The following is a 20,262-nucleotide window of genomic DNA, read 5'->3' as shown; positions in this document are numbered from 1 at the left end:
TCTTGGCTTTCAGCAATGACAAACTAAATGTAAAACAATGACATGCTACACTCTGCCATCTTCATGTCATCAACCCCGCCCCCCCCCCCCCCCTCCCCCACCTCCTAGTGCAAAATTCCCTGAAGATAGTTCCCCCGCTATGGATAGATGATCAGAAACATAAGATTTATGTATGTGTCTCTTGAATGCAAATGCACTCACAGGTCAGGTTACATAATTCAGGGAATTCTCAAAGGAAGCAGTTATTAACACCTTGAGTTAGCACATAACTGCCTAACTGTATCAGTTGCAGAAAATGTTAGCTAAGTGTAGGAAGTACGATGACAGGGTTCACAACGAGAGGAATCCCCCCACCACCAAGTATACCTGTGGTCACAACTGTTTCTTTATCGATTGCATGTGGCATGTCACTTACAGCTCACATCTCTGCAGAAGAGACATTAGACATTTAAATTGGCTGTCATGAGCCTCTGCTACAAAGGCTTCACCATACACTTCCGGGTGCCACTACACATTCCACAAAAGGACACTGAATTCATCACATCACAGGCCACAACTGTGATTGGGGTGCATGTGTTTTGAAAGCTGTTGCACTCCAGAGCTCCACTTCAATATCATGCTGAGCTTGCAGAGGAGTTGCAATGAGACATTATGAACTTTGCATGATGCTATACCTACTCCAACTGCTAATGAATATTGTAAACCAGAACTTGTGGAACAGAGAGAGACAGCAGAGAGACTCAAGCATACCAAGTTTTGTATACTTAATACTTACTGTATGTATTGTAAAAAATACATTTATATTTTAATCATTCAATAGTGTTTGATGTATTCTAGTGTTTATCCACCTTGTTACACCAACAGGCAGGACAGACAATTCTGGTGACCAGTTTGTGATTGGTGACTACTTGGATCTACAGAAGAAGATCCGACATATCCACATGCTGAACTATTCAATGCTTCTTCGGGTGTCAGCAGAACTCATTGAAATCTCCTTTTATAGATACAGTGAGCAGTGGAAAGTGTCCAGATTTCTTCATTTTATCATTATTCTTACAGTGTTCCTAAATCTGTTATATCTGCTCTTGAGTGACTTAAATTTTGTGTGCAATAGCAACTTCTGGAGAGCAACCACTCATTCCACTTATTCAGTTCTAGAGCCAACAAATTCAAACTTTTCTAGTAAGCACTACCAGACTAGTGGAAGACAGCAAGCAAATATGACAAGCACAGAATGCCTGCGGCCAGGTGCCACTCCACCCCTCCACTCTTTTGATGAAAACCAAGAGGAATGATGAAGTACTGCATACAGCTTGAGTAGCACTTTGCAGCTTAGTAGCACATCTCAGCTTACAAAATCACAGGTGACTCACAACGTTCTTTTCTATTTTTCTTGGGTTGGAGTGCATATTTTTACTTTGTGTATAAAACTGTTCCCTCAAATACAGCTGCAAAGCCTACCCTATTACGAAGGCGTTAGGAATTTTGAAGGTGAATATTTTGAAATGGAGAGTAATATTGTCTCATATTCTGAATCTTTATCTGCTCCTGGCTATACTCACAAGGACCATAGACACAAGTGGACGAATCACAAAGCAACGTGCACAGTGCAAAACTGGCTTATTGAAATCAGTTCTCCTCACATGGACAAGCAACAAAAGGCTCTGTCTCTCACAAAACAGATAAAAGCAGTCTTCTGAAAGTCAGAACTGACCACTATATTTGGAGAACAGACAGCAAACTCTTCATACCTTTACAGATTTGCAATCAGTCTCTACTATTTCAGTTCAATACTGGTGTCTCAATCACAATGACTAATCAAATCTGCGCCTCTCAACATACAATGGCTATAATATTCCTGTTCTTGGGATTTGTGCTTTGCAAGCAGTTCTCGGGATGTGTACTTTGCAAGCAAAATATTAAAATATGACTGCATCAGTGCCACTCATATGAGTTTAATCATGCTTGATGCCCAACATGTTTGGCATTTGACTAGTTTGAATTAAGATATTCAGGACAATGTGCATGATGCTGGTACAAAAGTTTCCCATGCCAGCTTTCATCATGTGAAAAATATGGACATGCAAGGAATTTTTAAGCACACATCAAGCTCAAAGACAATGCTCAACCAAAGTTTTACCATGCACATTTGGTGCCTCATACCATTTGCAAAGAAACTGCTTCTTAACTTAACAGATTAGAACAAATTGGCATCTTGAATCCTATTCCTGCTAGAAAGTGGCCATCTCCTCTGGTTATCACAAGAAAATCTAACAGGGAAAATCAACTTTGTGATAACTTTAAAGCAATTGTTAAAGCTCAAAAGTTTATTTATTCATTGCTTTTTCCACATACTAAGGAGCTTATGGGTAATACCACATCAAGTGGACCAGTTTTAGAGATGATCCCTGCTCGACCATTTCCAAATCCAATGAATTTTCTTTTTGAGTTGGTTCAATAATGTCTTGGATGGACATGTAAAATGTTTCAGCTTAATATATTTTGGCTCCATTTCTACAGCCTCTTGTACACAGTGATCCCAAGTATGCAACTCGTACACACATGCAAAACAACCAAATTTGGATAACTTTTCTGATAGGTATTTGTAACTTACATGCCCATGCATTTGGACATTTAAACAATTTTTTGTACTGAACAAGAACATGTTAGTGATTAAATTTTTGAATACATTGGATGACAGTTGCACTGCTTTGAAAATGAATGAAAATTCATTGGATGACTTGGCGAGCCCATATCTAACCAGCAATAAATCATTACTTTAAGGATGGATTGAAGCAAGAACTATTAATATGACACACAGCCACACTTGTGCTCAGGTTGTAAAATTGTAGTTGAAATAACTGGAATTTCTTCACCTGGTTTAAATGTATTAACTGTGAATGCTGTAGTATCATTGGAAACTCTGCTTACTTTGATATTTTTTAAACCAGTGGGTTTGACCTGGTGATTTTCTCTCGTCCTAGCAATTGTGTGGCCTTTGGCAAACCTTCTTTTTTCCTGATCAATTTGAAAAAGACAATGCCTGACATGCTGTCAGTGCAGAAATTAGAAACTTCAAGAAATGTCAATATTTTATCTACACGCCTCAGCAAACTAGCATGAGCCACCAGTCTTTTAGTTGTTCCTCCAATTCCATCACAAAGAGATCTTCCATGGCTGGTTCCAAATACACACATCAAAAAAAGTTTTGCATCACCCTGGTTTCCAGAACTCCTGAAGACAGACGTTGACTGTGGATATTTTACCACAGACACAGTCCCTTTGACTGTTCAGAGATGTCACTAAACCCGCCAAATGATGTAAACAACCATGCATAAGCAGCGCCTATTGGACAGAGGGGGTCCGACAGCCGATCAGTTTCAGTCATTCCACCAGGAAGAAGATACTCGGCTCGTGTTGTCTGTATTTCAACCATGCATACATCGTCAATACCACAGTTCGACTGCATCCGCATTGTTACTTTGTGCCATGAAGGGCTCTCAACAAGGGAAGTGTACAGTCATCTCGGAGTGAACCAAAGTGATGATGTTTGGACATGGAGGAGATACACAGAAACAGGAACTATCGATGACATGCCTTGCTCAGGCCGCCCAAGGGCTACTAGTGCACTGAATGACAGCTACCTATGAATTATGGCTCAGAGGAACCCTGATAGCAACGCCACCATGTTGAATAATGCTTTTTGTGCAGCCACAGACATCGTGCTACGACTCAAACTATGTGTAATAGGCTGCACGATGCGCAACTTCACGCCTACCGTGTATGGCGAGGTCCATCTTTGCAACCACAACACCATGCAGTACGGTACAGATGGGCCCAACAACATGCTGAACGGACCAGTCAGGATTGGCATCATGTTCTCTTCACCAGCGAGTGCAGCAAGGTGGAGGTTCCCTGCCGTTTTGGGGAGGCATTATGTGGGGCCGATGTACATCGCTGGTGGTCATGGAAGGCGCCGCAACAGCTGTACGATGCGTGAATGCCATCCCCCGACCAATAATGCAACCATATCGGCAGCATATTGGCGAGGTATTCATCTTCATGGTCGACAATTTGTGACCCCATCGTGCACGTCTTGTGAATGACTTCCTTCATGATAACGACATCGCTCGACTAGAGTGGCCGGCATGTTCTCCAGACATGAACCCTATCGACCATGTCTGGGATAGATTGAAAAAGGCTGTTTGTGGACGACGTGATCCACCAACCACTCTGAGGGCTCTATGCCAAATCGCCATTGAGGAGAGGGACAACCAGTAACAACAGTGCCTTGATGAACTTGTGAATAGTATGCCACGAGGAATACAGGCATGCATCAATGCTAGAGTATGTGCTACTGGGAATTAGAGGTACCGGGGGTACAGCAATCTGGACCAGTACCACTGAAGGTCTCGCTTTATGGTGCTACAATATGTAATGTGTGGCTTTCATGAGCAATAAAAAGTGCAGAAATGATGTTTATGTTGATCTCTATGCCAATTTTCTGTACATGTTCAGGAACCCTCGGAACCGAGCTGATGCAAAACTTTTTTTGATGTGTGTTAATTCCATCCAGAAGAGATACAAAAGTCCTTTTCGTGCACACATAAATTGATAAAATTCTTGTATTGGGCAGCAGATCCATCAGTAAAAGCAGTGAATGTGCTTAATTTCTCCTATCGTTATTCTCAAATATTTAATCAGCCTCATTATGAGTGTGTGAACTGCAATGATATCCCCGTTGCAATGATATCGTGACTAAGGCAGTCAGTAAGAGTACAGATGCTGATATTATGTAGTTCTTTACCACCAAAGTAAACCACAAAGGGATGTAATGTGGCTTGGCTGTTCTCTCAATGGAACACTTGAACAGCATCTTGAATGAAAAATGGATAGTTCTCAGCAAAACCCATCAAAATGAACACTTCATCATCTGCAAGTTTTCATTCCAGTGCCTGAGATATGAACTTTGATGTTTTGAAATGAAACACAGAGTGTGTACCGGCACACCATCTTTAATACACCACTACGACCCGAGTTCGCAAAATTCTGAGAAGCCCAGTTCACTGTCATGTTGCTTACAATAGCCTATGAACATTTCTTTGAAGTTATAAAGTACAAGGCGTTTCTGCTTATGAACTTTTTCACCATCCACTCTTACTGCTATATCATTTTCAACTGGGCACAGACAAGAAAATGCATCATCTTCGAAGAACCTGAGGATTTTGTTTGATCTGGTCATTGAGTCTTTTTCCTCCCTCTCATTTTGCAAGTACTGTCAAAATGCCAGCTTCCATCTTCATCATTCACACAAAAATACTAAATTCTTTTGCTGTTTATTCTATACTCCAGCTGATAGGAACCAGGGTCAAAATTTGAACTATGTTGGAATGACTAATTATATACTTTAATTTTTAGTTCATTAATTAAAATGCCCATATCCTTACATTTCTGGCACTGTTTCACCATTTGTGTTTGCACATCTGTGGAACTCATACCAGCTGCTGCTGCTATAATTTTGGTGACAGAATCTTGTACTTTCTGCCTTATGTAACCCATTGAAACACTCTTGCTAATGCTTTGACACTTTTAAGGTGAATCTCCAAGATATGCTAGTGAAGTATTCACTGCGTGGCAAGTGCCAACAGAATCCATACAATGAGTAGACATTGATTCTTGCTCATTCAGGAAACTCACCAGAAAATCAAACAACAGGAGGCTGCTCAACTGGCTATAAAAGTTGAAAGTAGTGCTCCATGAGCACCACAACCAGTAATGTCTGCTTGTCTTTTAGCGCTAAAAGTAGAAGATAACCCTCTATGGCAAGCAATGAAACTGTTTTAAAAATATGTGCCAGAATGACATCCCTACATGGCAGACACAGGCTCACTTTCGTCACTGACGACAGGGTGAACATGTTAATTGATACTTTTTAAAGGCAGTTAGGATTTGCAGAGGTACAGGACAGAAAACCTAATGACAAACAGTAGCATTTCTTCCTTTAGAAGACAAGCATGCTGACAACTTTCTATAATTCATGTCTGAAGACACAGCAAAAGTCTCCAACCTGTTGTCCACAATGAAGGCCACAGTACATGAAGAGCTCATCAACAAGTTAGGAATGAATTTTCTGTTCTTGGTTATCACACACTTCACAAATACCTTTGATAAGATCACATGATCAGCTTGGTTTTCAGTGCTTTGTAAGCAAGCCAAATGGTTGCAATGGAGAAGTTAGGAAAACTATACCCTGTTAGTCTCTCGCCAACATTGAGTACAATACATGAGGCCTTCATAATCTTGCCACACAGGCATCACATCAGAAGAGAACAAACCCACACAGAATTCAAGTTTCAGTTGTAGCAGAAACCCTTCCTTCCCCCAGATACTGAGGGTAGTTGAAGTTGAAGCTACCACACTACAAGCTTAACAATGACTATAGAAGAGTAGTGTTACTAGTCATAGCCCAAACCTTTGCTTCCATATGGCTCATTGGGATTTTATACAAACTATACATCTAAGGCTTCCCCGGAAAAATAGTCAAAATTGTTGAATGCTATTCCATGAAGACAAGGCCATGTAGATCACTAAATGAGACTCATTGCTGCAGGAGTTCCCAAGAAGTATTTGGTGTAGTACTTTAAGCAACAGAATTGTTAAATATGGCATAATACACAGATGACACAATATTTTCCCCCCTGCTCAAAGAATGGGAACTTCATAACTAGCTGCCTGCAAATTGTGTTGAACAGAACAGGATCCTGGAGAAAGAAATAGAGCACCACTCTCACCCCTAGTTTATTATTATTCATGGTCTGGATGTGAGGTAGCAGTTACTGCGTTTAATCAGTAATAACTGGTAGCGTTCAACATACATTAACTGTACTTCATACAATACAACAGTGCATTTTGAGACACAATACCTTCATCATCAGGTTGCATATACATAGGTCATATAACTAAAACACAAAAAACTCCAATGCCACAAAAGTGTTAGAATTTTTTAGTGCTTCAATCACGTGAACCGAGTGCCAGCAGTTTGATACTGGAAATATTTTCTCTCAAAATGCATTGTTATATTGTGGGAAGTACAGTTAATGTGTGCTGAATGCTACAAATTATTACCATTACTCTCAACTTCGAGAAGATTTAAGCCATTATGCTCACCAGGAACTTAGTAAGGGGGCTCACGACATGATGACCCGTACAACTGCTGAGACTGCAAAGACAGTACATGACTGGAGACATCCTGCAAGGTATCTAAGTGAAACCTTCAACAAGCATTTAATATGGAAAATTCACACAAAGAATATATTCATAGGAAGATTGAAGGTTCTCAAACCAGTTCTAAGTGTCACAGTTCATTATTGGCGACAATAGGAGTAGATCTGTGTGGAAAATTGTGTGCAATTTTGTAGCACACTTGTCCTATAAAAGCATATGCAGCTAAATTAACTTAAACACTACATACCATGCAGACTGAAGAGCTGCCATAGCATATGGCTACCATATTTTGGAATGCAAAATAAGAGGAAACTTTATTCAACAGCCACACAATGACCATTAATTATACATTGACAATGGTAAAGTGATGAAATGAGCACAATTTACCATCACAAATAATTTTCACTTCATAATTTGTCGGAGTCATTTCTGCATGAGCATCTGATGAATGTAATGACCTAGAAAAGAAATGAAGAAACTGGTAGTCCTCATAAATGACGGTCTAATATAGCTTTTTCCAAGCAGATCCAGAATACTACAGTAGTAATATTTAGACTGAGAACCACTGACTGTTCACCTATTGTTGAGTGACGAACTTTGATTGACCCAGGGAGCAGAAGAAGCAGTACTGGACAACTGCAGGGTGAGGACAGGTATGAGGGAATGCTTCTGCTATTGTGCCCAGTGATATCGATCTATAGTATAAATGGCACAGAAAAGTAACAAGGTTTCTTAGAAACTTATTAAAGAGACTTTCATGTTCAAAGGTGGTGTGTATTTGTCGTGATGAATATATTATCACGAAATTAAATTGAGGCTGTTAATAACACAACTGTCAGGTCCCATAGGTTGGTGATAGCAGTATGCTATAGTCATCCAATTTCTACCACCAAGCATGGATCAGAACACTGTGCTCATGCAACAAGAAAATGTAAACTAACTATAGATATGCTTTCTTTCTGCATTTTTTACATTTAGAAACAATTAAATACCTTATTATTGTTTCCCAACATTTGCTCCTGGTCAACAGTAGCCCAATAATATTTTTCAGTACAGCTTACCTTTCTTAATAGTTATTCATCATTCATTAGGTAGCTAATGAATTCTTAGCAAACAAGTTTTTTTAATCACACTGTACTTGCAAAAACTGTTCCTTCCTTTTGTACACTGACTCTGCATTCGGTAGAAAAGTCTTCCTGCATTTTCATTGTGGGATTGAAAGGCAACAAAAAACTGAACAATATTTAGCAGTTCTGAATGGCAGGAAGAATGTCCGGATTTCTCAAAATACAATGTCAGCTTTGTGTGACAATGAAGATTAACGAAATCATGTTTATCTTTCATGTTCTTCATTCACAAATTTCTTCAGGCAGCAGAACTCTTTGAAACATTTCACATCATTTACAGGTACGCTTCTATCCAACAGATATTTAATGGTTGATTCCACGTCCTTCCCAACTACATAAAACACGTGAACTCTTGCATGGGGGACAAACACTTTTGAACAAATACAGAATATCTTTCACTGAGTCCAACTACTGCTGCAGTGAATCTGTCACATACAGTGTCCAGTCAATTTTTTTGTTTCTCTTCCAGCAGCTTTCATTTTTATGCACATAAATTTATTGGGCTCACAATCAGTGAGCATGTTATTAATGAACAGTAGGAATCCAAGGACTTCAACAAGTGTATAAGTTACGTTCTCAAGCTCTGCTGTGCATGAATGAAACACACTAGTAAGTGTTTGTAGATGTTACAGACAGATCTCATGAAATTCCTTTTCATAGAACTTAATGATTGTAGCTGGACTACACTTTGGAAGAAAGTGTGATTTCAGAGCAGGGAAGATATGGATATCCCCGTTTATCTCCTGAAGTAATGAAAACTGTATCATTTTGCTCTGGGATAACAATTTATTGTATAAATATTGACAAATTCTGAAAATTTTTGAAGTTCAATAGCCCAGACTGTACAGTTTTGGAGTACTGAAACCATTATTTAGGATGTAAGTTGTATGCCCAACTTCAATCAAAATTTCTCTCCCTAACAGGTTTGAAAAAACATTTTTTCCTTCTGAATCAAATGCAATCCTCCAAACAGTGTGTTACAATTATCTCCTCATTTATCAAGGAGCCCCTTATTCTGAAAAGAACAGTTTAAAAATGAAGAGGTAATGTCTGCAGTGTCATTAGGTTGTTGATCTAATCCAATTAATTTGAAGTGCAAACCACCAATTTTCCAATAAAAATACTGAATAATGATTGAGAATATTTTCACTGGGCCGTGGTCACTGCTATTGATAGAATTACTGCAGTGAGCAATGTAATTCTCTTCAAACTCTTCAGAACACTTTCAACAGAGTAAGGACCACGCACTGAGTTTGCTTCTGTTTTTGCTCTCACACTTTAAAACTTTTTGCCGTACCGGAATCTGAAAATAAGGATTTTATCACATTATTTGGGCAGTCCATCACTTTATAGCTGTTACGGTGCTTCACAGTACGAAACATTAAAGTAACTTCAGCGGCACACACTCTTCTCCTTCTTTACACCTTGATTTTGCAAAAAATTGAGTTAACTTTGAAGATGATGCTTCTCTTCAGATAGCTCTTTTGTGCTTTTCAGACTCCAAATGTATTTGTAAATCTTGCCCTCCTTTGTTTCCCACAGGCATTATGTACCGGATTTACAAACCACATGCTCACATTTGAATTGATCCCTGCCACATCTAAAACCAGGATACTTTTTTGCAGCTGTATAGTAAAATTGCACTTTCTTTTAGGCTTATTTGTTATAAATTTAATACCTTATTAAACACCAATGCACGCTTCAAACTACGGCCACACGATGACTGGGAACATCTGTGCACATCATGAAACCTTATCTTTGGGAGAGGGATGGACAGTAGGGAAACAGAATGTGGATTGTCACTGGGAGGAGAGTGGTGCAGGGGGAAAATTTCCAACATCTTTCTCAGCACTAACAACACAGGCCTGGTTCTCACTTCTTATCCCTTTCATGTGTCTCACATACAAATTTATTTCATGTGATCACATCTGTATGGTGCTGCAGTCTAGCACTGAATGTATGAACTGTTTGGCACCAACAGGCTCATTGTTTGGCACCTAATGGGCAAGATATTGCTTAGTTGTTGAGTTGTGCATTGTGTCTCTTGTGTTTTGGTGGTTTTATGGTTTCTTCCTGTCTGCAATAAATAAGCCCAGTAAATGTACTTATTGTCTTTTTTGCATTGTTTGCTAGAAATACAAAGATTTGTGCACATATTTATTGATAAAACAATTTTAAATTTAATTCGTGATGTTGCCTTAGGGCCAGTGTGTGTAGAAAATTTCCATTGCCATTTGTTCATATATGTGTCTACAATTTTTACACTTATGTATTTTATTCTCTGCTGTATCATAGTTTATTTCCCCTGATCTGATATAAAATGGAAAACTCCTCAGACTCCTGTTTATTTATTTATTTGTAATGAATGCTTGCCTTCCCTTTCTCTTCATATTTCTTCCAGATAAAAGCTGCCTTATAAGAGCAAAATGATAGAAAAGTTGGTCCCATTTACCTCCATTATTACAGTTACACATGATGAAATTGTTTTCTTTTGCAATGTCCAAAAGAAAATAAGGAAGATGATGGCATCATTTGAGTGACCTACTGCCAATAGCATATCAGCTTTCTCTCCACTGGTCAAACCAGTTCACACCTCTCATTACAACTGTGTACTCTGCTATGGCTGCAGGGCAGGATATAACTGAGTTTGTACCATCTCTATTTTTTTCTTATGACAAATCTTTTATCTTTAGGGTGATGAGCAATTGATAAAACTGTAACTGACTTATTATTTTGCAATTTTACTGCAGATGCACACCCCTTTATACGGATTATGTTGTGCACTTACATGCAGCTGGAAAACATTTTCCAGCAAGTAGCACAAGGCGGCAACACAGACAATGCTGCACATAGAAGGAAGAGGTAAAGACTAATTTCGTATGTAGCTACTGCAAAGTAGCACCATATATATCCAGCAATATTTCCAAAACAGATCATAATCCCTATTAAAATTTTTTTTTGAGTGAGACATAAGCATATGACCCACTGGACTCAAGAAGGGAAAACTTAGGGAACCATTTATTCATTCTCAAGTCCAGCAGGACATATATATGTCCCACTTACAATAATCACAAAACTATAAAGAACTATCGAAATTTAGAAACATGGCCAGACTCTGTATGTATTCCAAAAGCAGGAAACAAATTTTTACAGTAATATGAAAAAATTTAATTAATTTTGTCATGAAAAGTTTAACAACCACCTACTGTGGCACAAATTACACAAGGTAGTAACAAGGATTCGAGAAAGCACAATGTAAAAAACTTATGATCAAATGAGGTACTTCTTTGAAGTAATGAATTTGAAATTAAACTGATCTTTTTGTAACACTATTAGATCACCAAAGTTGGCAGAGTCTGGTTACAGAACAAAATTTACTGACACGTAACAATCATAACAATGCACGTAGGGGGCATAACATTACATGCGGACTTTAACAACTGCTTATTACATAACTAAGTGTTGCCACCACTGCACACTGCACTGAAAATTTGTCACATGATTCACCTCTGAGCTTAGGCAAATCAAAATTCCAGGCATTTTAACAAATTTTAAAACTCCTTCCAAACGCAAATTTCAGGTCTTAAAAAGAGGACATGCCTGGAAAAATGTGGACATATGATAGCCCTACTACAGCATTTCTCAATGGTGGACTTACATGCTGCTGATGAGACAGAACTCTTTAGCTCGAAGTATCATAACCAACTTCTACAATATAGGCAGAAAATCCTTGTGCCACAGGATGATTCCCTCATACAACATTCCTGGCCACACTGACTTAATGGCACACTGCAGTTTCTGAAAAATGTCTTCATAACACTGCAAACTGATTGTTTTTCCACATTCAAGGAACTCAAAGGACAGAGGGCCGTTGCACTCGAAGGAGGCAGTCGTCATGACCTTACCAGAAGTTGTGTGGACAGTTTTGTGTGGCAGGGGAGATGTGGGATGTTTCCACTGTTGGCTTGGCCATTTACCCTTGGGCTGTCAGAATGTTGTCAGATGGAATCATCCTGTTGCACGATAATGCCCATCCCCACAATGCCAATCATGTAACGACTATGCTTCAGCGATTTTGTGGGGAAACATTGCAACATTCTCAACACCATCCGGATCTTTCACTGTGGGATTTTCACATCTTTGGCCACTTGAAGAAAGACAAGCATAGATGTTCGTGTCAGTCGGACGAGGTAGTGCAAGTGTGGATGCGGTTGTGCACTTGTCAGTGACCAACTGTGCTCTACAAAACTGGAATTGGTCGTTTCGTCTCCCAGTGGGATGAATGTCTTAAAACTTGTAGTAATATCTTTTGAATGGAGCCATTGCATGGTCCCACTATGGTGGGTGATCAATTTTCATTTGACTGCCCCGTACATTCTGTCATGTTAAACTTTAATTTTTCTGTGCATTTGCTATATATGTTATGGATGATTATGAGAATATTTCTATTAAAGAACTTTTAAATTAATTTATGGGCAGTTAATAACTAGTTTTAAAATGCTTCTTCAGGTGTATTTGATATGAAGTAATACACAGAAATTAATCTGGACTATCATTTTCCAATGGTAGTTTGCACACTTCGAATTTCACACTGACGATTTCAGAATAAGCGTACAGTAAAGTAGTCAGCAAAGCAAGCTGAATGGCCAACAGGAATTTAACATAGCTGATGGTGATCAGACTTGACAGAATTTTTCATGTCACCAGGAAGACACTACTGCTGCGTGAGAGGAATCAGTAACTGTAGCCAAGATAAATGAGTAGGCTTTTCAGTGTCCACCACCTCACAAATTAAATGGTACAAATGTAAAATTGTATGTTCAGGTTAATATGGACAGCTATAGTTACAAATGCATTCAATACTGTAGAGGGGAAATAAGCACAACATTATCTCAGAAGATCTGAACAAACACATATATACAAAGGGTCACTGGAGAATATTATTCACAGATATCACTTCACCAATTTCAGCCCAAGATTTATGTAACAGCTATTCATATTTCAGGACAGTATTGAAATCATGTGATCATTAATAAAAAGTCATTGAACTAGAAACTTTGTTGATTAAAGACTGTGGAAGCAGTCTGTAAGCAAAAAATACAGCAAAAATACAGGCATCTCAAATATCAAAGACAGAAAGATTAGCCATGCAGTGACCTCATGGTTTGAAGTGTCATGTCACAGACTGCGCAGCCCCTCCTGCCAGAGGGTCAAGTCCTCCCTTGGTACACAGCTTTTCCTCCTTTCACATCTGCGACATTCGCCATGACTGTCTCAATGCAGGATAGCGCCATGCTTGTAAAGCTGTATTACAAGAATAATGACTGTGCACACATCGCTCTGAAGAAGTTCCAGACACTGAAAGGTTTGAAAAAAGACTTTGGTTCAATGACTGCCATGGATCTGGAGAAAATGATTTGGACATTCAAAAAGACTGGTTCTTTTGGTGTGCAACCTGGTAAAGGGAGGAAACTAATTCAAAATGGTTCAAATGGCTCTGAGCACTATGGGACTTAACAGCTATGGTCATCAGTCCCCTAGAACTTAGAACTACTTAAACCTAACTAACCTAAGGACATCACACAACACCCAGTCATCACAAGGCAGAGAAAATCCCTGACCCCGCCGGGAATAGAACCCGGGAACCCGGGCGTGGGAAGCGAAAACGCTACCGCACGACCACGAGCTGCGGACAGGAAACTAACTGATTTGATGTCAGTGGAAGCAGTGGTCACAGCAATGCACAAGGAGACGAGTGGTGGTGTGCAGACATGTAGTGCCCAGAGAATTGCTTGAAAATTGGACATACCCATGAGCATCCTATGAAACATCCTTCTTTGCTGTCCATTCAGAATTACCCATGTGCACGAGTTGCTTCCTGTTGACCTGCCAGCAAGAGAGACCTTTGCTTTAGAATGTCTTGCTCACATGGAAGTGGACAATGATTGGCCATGGAAGATTTTGTGGACAGACGAAGTACACTTCCATCTGACAGGATTTGTCAATACACAGAATTGTCGAATATGGGCAACGGAAAATCCACATGCAAATCAACCAGTACCACTTCATCCTGAAAAGGTCACTGAATGGTGCGGGTTAATGGCATAATTTATCATAGGGCCATATTTTTTTTAAAGAGATAAGTGCTTCCGTTCCTGTTACCTGTACTGTCACCAGTACACTATAAGTGTCTTTTGTGCAACAATGTCATTCTAGCTCTCCAACAGCTTGGATGTATCATTTTTATGCAAGATGGTGCACCTCCGCACATTGCCAATCCAGTTAAGCAGCTGCTGAAGCACCATTTCGAAAATGCTAGAATTATCACCTACCATTTCCTCTACCGCCTGACCATCCTGATCATCTGATCTTAATCTGTGCGACTTTTGGCTGTGGGGATACCCAAAAGATGTTGTCTTCAGTGTTCCATTTGCAAACTTAGCTGCATTGAAGGCACGCATTGTGCAACACACTCTGAACGTGATCCTGGAAACACTTTGATCAGTGCTGTTTCTCGATTTCTCCATTTCAACTTGTTGCAGAAAACGCTGCCACCTATTACGGATTGTCTGTAATTATTATGGATTTATCACCTTTATTGCTGAGTTATGGAGAGGTACTAAAAAATTATGGAAATGAACATTATCGATTTCATGTCTAAAAAAAAATGGAAAACATACTGTTTGCTTTCCACCAATCTTTTGCAGCTCAAATGGAATGGTTTATAGATTGTAATGATTCAGAGCACGTAGTGAACCTGTCTACAAAAGATTGTGACGTACACGTCTAGTGCGATAGCCATCTACCGGGGGAACTAAGAAAATTGGTTGACACGTCATTTGCATGCATACTAAGTGGCGATAATGCTCGCATGCGTCCAGAACATAGTTTCGTGGTATTTACATAGGAGAACAAAAATTACGTAATAAATAACAACAAAAAACAATTACTGAGCGCTCTGAAATTTTTAATTCAAATGAGTCACTCCACAAAAAAATCAGAAAGTCCCCTTCAAGTTTTGTGCATTATATTTCCAGTGATCAGGGTATTTTGGGCTAGTTCATATGCAAAGGAACATGCCAGGACTATACTGTGTGCACTGTGTATAGACTGCTAATATCTTCAGTAATCATTACATTGTGTTCAGTGGTACTATTCGTCCATTTATAATTTGAAAACACTGTGTTAGCTGCTAAGGAAAGTTTTAGTTGTTTGTTAAAAATGCAAGAAATTGGACTGCTTTGTTTCTTCAGCAACTGTTAATACTGTCCACAAAGAAAAGCCTGAAAAAAAGTGATAATCTGAAATTAAACAGTGTGAAAGATATCCCAAGTTAAAGTGAGAAAAAGACTGTACCTTATTCAGAAAGTAATATTGTGGAACACCAAAGTGTTAGTACAGTGGATGGCAGTGTAACGAAAAAATGTAAAACTGGACAGACATTTGGCCACGTTTTGTAAAATCAAATAAATCTGGCCAATGTGTTTTGTACAATGGGTTCAAGAGAGATTTCTTTAAAGCATGGGGATGAAGATATTGTCATTGGTGTAGACACTCACTAGAAGCTACATTCGTCATACCAGGCTTGAAAAATCTGTAGTTACAAAATTTTATCAAGATGTCAAGATACTGAATCTAAGAATGGAAAATCTTTATTGTCAGTTTTAAAGCTGAATAATATATTTCCTGATATTTTGATTGATTGCGAGGAAAAAAAATTAGGAGTTTTCACGATATCAGTTTGACGACTTTGGAATTGTGGAAGAAAAGAGAGCTTATACTGCTTGGTACAAAATATCTGCTATGCGTGATGCATTAATCAATTAATTTTAGTCAGCAATGTAAATACAAGCCAGACGTGAAGAAGCCTGTGTCACCATGGTCCAGCGAGAAGAAGACTATCACATGAGGTAATTTAATATGATGGTAGGCAAGATGGTAACAGGCAGAACACAATAGTTTCCCAATACTTATGAAGCTGACTATCTACAATGCATTATCAGAGATGTCAAGTTTGGAAAGACACTATTAGGAGGAGGATGGCGACTAACACAGTTAGTTTTTTACTGACAGCAAAAGTCTCAATTTGATACCTAATTGTAACCCTTGAAAAGTAAATATGTAGGCCTGAAAGAGACTAAAAAAGTGTGCAAGTTATTTTGAATGCTACTCAATTGCTTTACACTCAACAGAGATGTCACGACATGAACATCAATATGCCAAATCACAACATAACTACAAGTTTATGCACCCACAGCAGTGATGCTAGAGAGGCACCACTGTAGTAGAGAAGTTTTTGTGTATATTACAGAGTCTGTATGAAACATATGATGAAAGGGTACTGTATTATTTCTGAAACAATACTGGTTCACAAAATGAAGCAACGAAAAACAGTGGGTTGTCAAACTACTAAAATAAATCAAATAGTGAATTCCCATAATTTTAGCAGGGGCTCCTGTAAGATTGTAAGTTTAGCCTAGAAATTGTGATAATCACAGACAAATCATAATACTCTGCATGTCTGCATTAACATGGTGGGGTACACAGTCATTTGTACACCACTTCTCTGGACGTTTTCTCCCCATGTCCTCCCTAACATCTTGGAAGATTGTGAGAGATTTTTTTATTGACCACTGATAAGGAAGGCCAAACTCTTTATGAACTACAGCATCAATATGAAAGTGAAACAGATCAACAAAAGTTTAATGTCATTCTTGACTTGTTGAACTTTATTTAGGATGGAGTGAAGGAAGACTCTTCCATGGGGATGATTGCTGTTTAGTGTCAGGATAATCTGTGTACCCAACATTCTTTCAACACCAATGAAAACCTCTGAATGTTTGGATACCCTTGAACAAGTTGCTCAAGTTTCTTGCAGACTTCCATGCATAGATAGAAGTAAGAACAATCAGAATATGCATAAACAAAAAATATCAAGAAAATAAACACTGTTATGGATCATCTTGAAGCAGTCATGGTATAAACTACGCCACAGTCATCCTTGTGTTCAGTTCTTCTGACACCAGGTTTTTATGTAGAGTCACATAGTCCTAAGATATTGCAGAAGTCTTAGATGGTCTGTTTATGGTCTTCACAATGAGGTCCCTCACTGAACATTTTCTGACAAAATGCCAGCTGGTGAGCAACCGGAATGGTGGTCATCAGCATTCAATGTCTGCCAATTTTTGCGAAATTTATACCACCAGTAGGTCTGTGCTTGACCTACAGCTCTGTCTCCAGAAGCTAGTTTCAACATTTGGGGCATTTCTACAGCAGTTTTCCCACATTCAGAATAAAGCTTTACACAGAAATGCTGCTCTTTTAGAATTAACCATTGCAAAGCATAAAGTTCCGGAAAATGACAGAGGAAATATGCTCAACCAACAACCAACCAAACCACCAAGAACACAACCATTTCCCACACTGATTCAAGGAGGACGTATGGGGAAATACTTATGGATATTTCAGTGTTCATAACCATCTGAGCTCAAAATTCAAATTTCAGCAACCTTTGGATATCACCTTACACAATGAGCGGAAGGTACAATGTTAACTTTAAGAACATCAAAGTTGTAAGACCCAAAGACAACATAAATTTAAACTGCCTGGGATTTACTGATGCCCTTGCTCTCCTAACCAACACCATTTTGGAAACCCAGCAAGTTAAATCAGTACTGGAAATAGCAAAGAAAATCAGTGTCAAAAATGAGCACAAATTTCAGGAAATGCTACAAAATGCAGTGGTTTCTGTAAACTTTCTTAATGACCCTTGTACAAAGATATGTAAAAGTGATGACACAAGCCGTACAAAACCATGGAGAATGCATGAATGAGTACGGGGAAACGGAACAAGACATAGAAATGTCAGCAATGAGGCTCTGAGTTTGAAAGGATAATGTGGTCAAATATACTAAACCAAATATGAAACAAAAATTAAACTCATCAGCAGTTATTTTCACACAACAAAATTATATACAAGATATACGAGGAATAATGTTTCAACATTTTCTCTCATTTTATTGTTAATTATATCAATAAATAAATGTGTGTGCACTTTTAAGAGTTTAGACAGTAAAATATTATATACAATCTGCTAACAACAGGAAGTAACAATAAATAAAGAAATGCGTAGTATACTTACAATTACCAAACCACCAGCCATGCAGTGCACAATACGCTCTGCCTGCATCTTCTGGTGTCTGACACTTCACATACACACATCCTTCACGAGAAGCTTTGTCAACAAAGAGATGAAGGATGGCCACTCCCTCACACTTTTCTAGTATGGCGTCTCGAATAAATGTTGGCCAGTCTTCGCCATGCTCGCTGTAATAACAAAGTTTTTAACCTAACATAATGTAAACAACGGACAAGTGTAAATGTGGATTTATTTGTGTTTAACTGCTGCTATGAGGGGGATTAAAAATACATGAGCCAGAGGCCTGTAAAAAGAAATTTGTACCTTTATTTCAAAGGTACTGACTAGCACTGCTGGGGCACTTGTCCCACTGTCACACAAGGTGGTGAACGGTTGTCTCATAAAACTCCTCCAGCTGCACTTTGAACCAGTTCCAAATGTACTGCTTGATGTCCTCATCCAAGGTGAATCATGTGCCTCTTAGCACCTTCTTTGGTTCACTAAAAATGGCACAATCACAGGGAGACAGGTCTGGAAAGTATGGAGGGTGACTGAGGACCTCCAATTTGAATGTTTGCAAGAGCTTCTTGACTCCGTTTGTTGTATGGAGTCTTGTAACAGTGTGAAGCAGAATGACCCTGCGGGTGAGCTACCCAATCCATTTCGATTTTATCGCTTTGTGAAGCCTGGTCATGGTTTGTGAGTATTAAAGTACATTCACTGTTGTCCCATGATGCAAGAAGTAAATAAAGAGACCCTTATCTAGTGTGCATAACCTTTTCTTACATATGTGGATGGCCTTGGATTTTTCTGTTGGCAATGACCCTGTATGCTTCCACTGGAGACTGTAGTTTTGACTCAGTTCATATTGATGACACAATGTTTCTTCTCCAGTGACCACATGTGACATGAACTTATTCACTTCCTCAGCACACCACTGCAGAGGCTCAACAGAGAATCCCATTCAATATGCCTGCCATGCTGAGTGAAGACTGCGAGGCACCCACTGGGTGCACACTTTGCGACATTTCAATCTGTCCTTAACGATGGCGTGAATACTTACAACGTTCAATCTGACTTCTGTGGCAATGGCCACTACTGTTACTTGCCTGTCTGGACAATGGTATCGGTTAGGTGGCGCGACATTTCAGACCATGCATCACTGGCAAATGACATCTGTCCTATCCTGAATTGCTTTGCCATGTCTTGACCTTTGCAACAGACATGCAGTGCTCTCTGTATATTTGTGCAATTCTTCAAAAAATTTCCATTTCTTCCATTGTCAGGGAGAGTACTACGCCCCCCTTTCCGCAGTTTTCATTTTACAGCATCCAGTTCATTTCTTTTTTAATGTACATTACAGAACAGGTGATCTCTCATAGTGCCTGGTAAATAAATTTTGTTATTTCTATTTAATGGTCTTTGTAACTTTACAATATTTTAATGTGCTGTGACTTTATTAACATTTTAATGACACAAAATTAACAGAGAGATAATTTCAAACTTCGCACCCCCTCCCTCTGCCTTTGTGCATATGCATCTGTGCCTCTTCCTGTCTTGACAGAACTAATGGATTGTACAGAGGATTATATTGGATATATTACATACTCACATATATTGGGCTGGTGTAAGTTAATATTCTGTTTATGCACTCTAAAGAAATTAATACATTCTACTATAGTTACATAATTTTGTAACACATGGTTCTTGTGCTGTTACAACCATGTCACCCAGTGGTATGTAATGTTAACTTGCTTGTTACTGTGGTCTGCT

At 38.9% G+C, this 20,262-nt stretch overlaps 1 protein-coding gene across 4 annotated transcripts in view; it reads right to left on the bottom strand.

Annotated features, from left to right (window-relative positions):
* LOC124723171 (inner nuclear membrane protein Man1) overlaps nt 1-20,262 on the bottom strand; it is a 349,300-nt gene that overhangs the window by 22,972 nt on the left and 306,066 nt on the right. For all 4 annotated transcript variants that reach the window (XR_007006525.1, XR_007006526.1, XM_047248368.1 and 1 more), the window contains exon 10: nt 18,493-18,677. Coding sequence is in view for 2 of the 4 variants with exons in the window: in XM_047248368.1 (XP_047104324.1) it covers nt 18,493-18,677 (185 nt within the window). In the remaining 2 variants the exon portion in view is untranslated. The remainder of the gene's footprint in view (nt 1-18,492; nt 18,678-20,262) is intronic.

Source organism: Schistocerca piceifrons, chromosome X (genome assembly GCF_021461385.2).
Source record: "Schistocerca piceifrons isolate TAMUIC-IGC-003096 chromosome X, iqSchPice1.1, whole genome shotgun sequence".
Taxonomy (NCBI): domain Eukaryota; kingdom Metazoa; phylum Arthropoda; class Insecta; order Orthoptera; family Acrididae; genus Schistocerca; species Schistocerca piceifrons.
The sequence above is the reverse complement of the archived record's forward strand: the minus strand, read 5'-3'. Positions and strand labels throughout refer to the sequence as shown.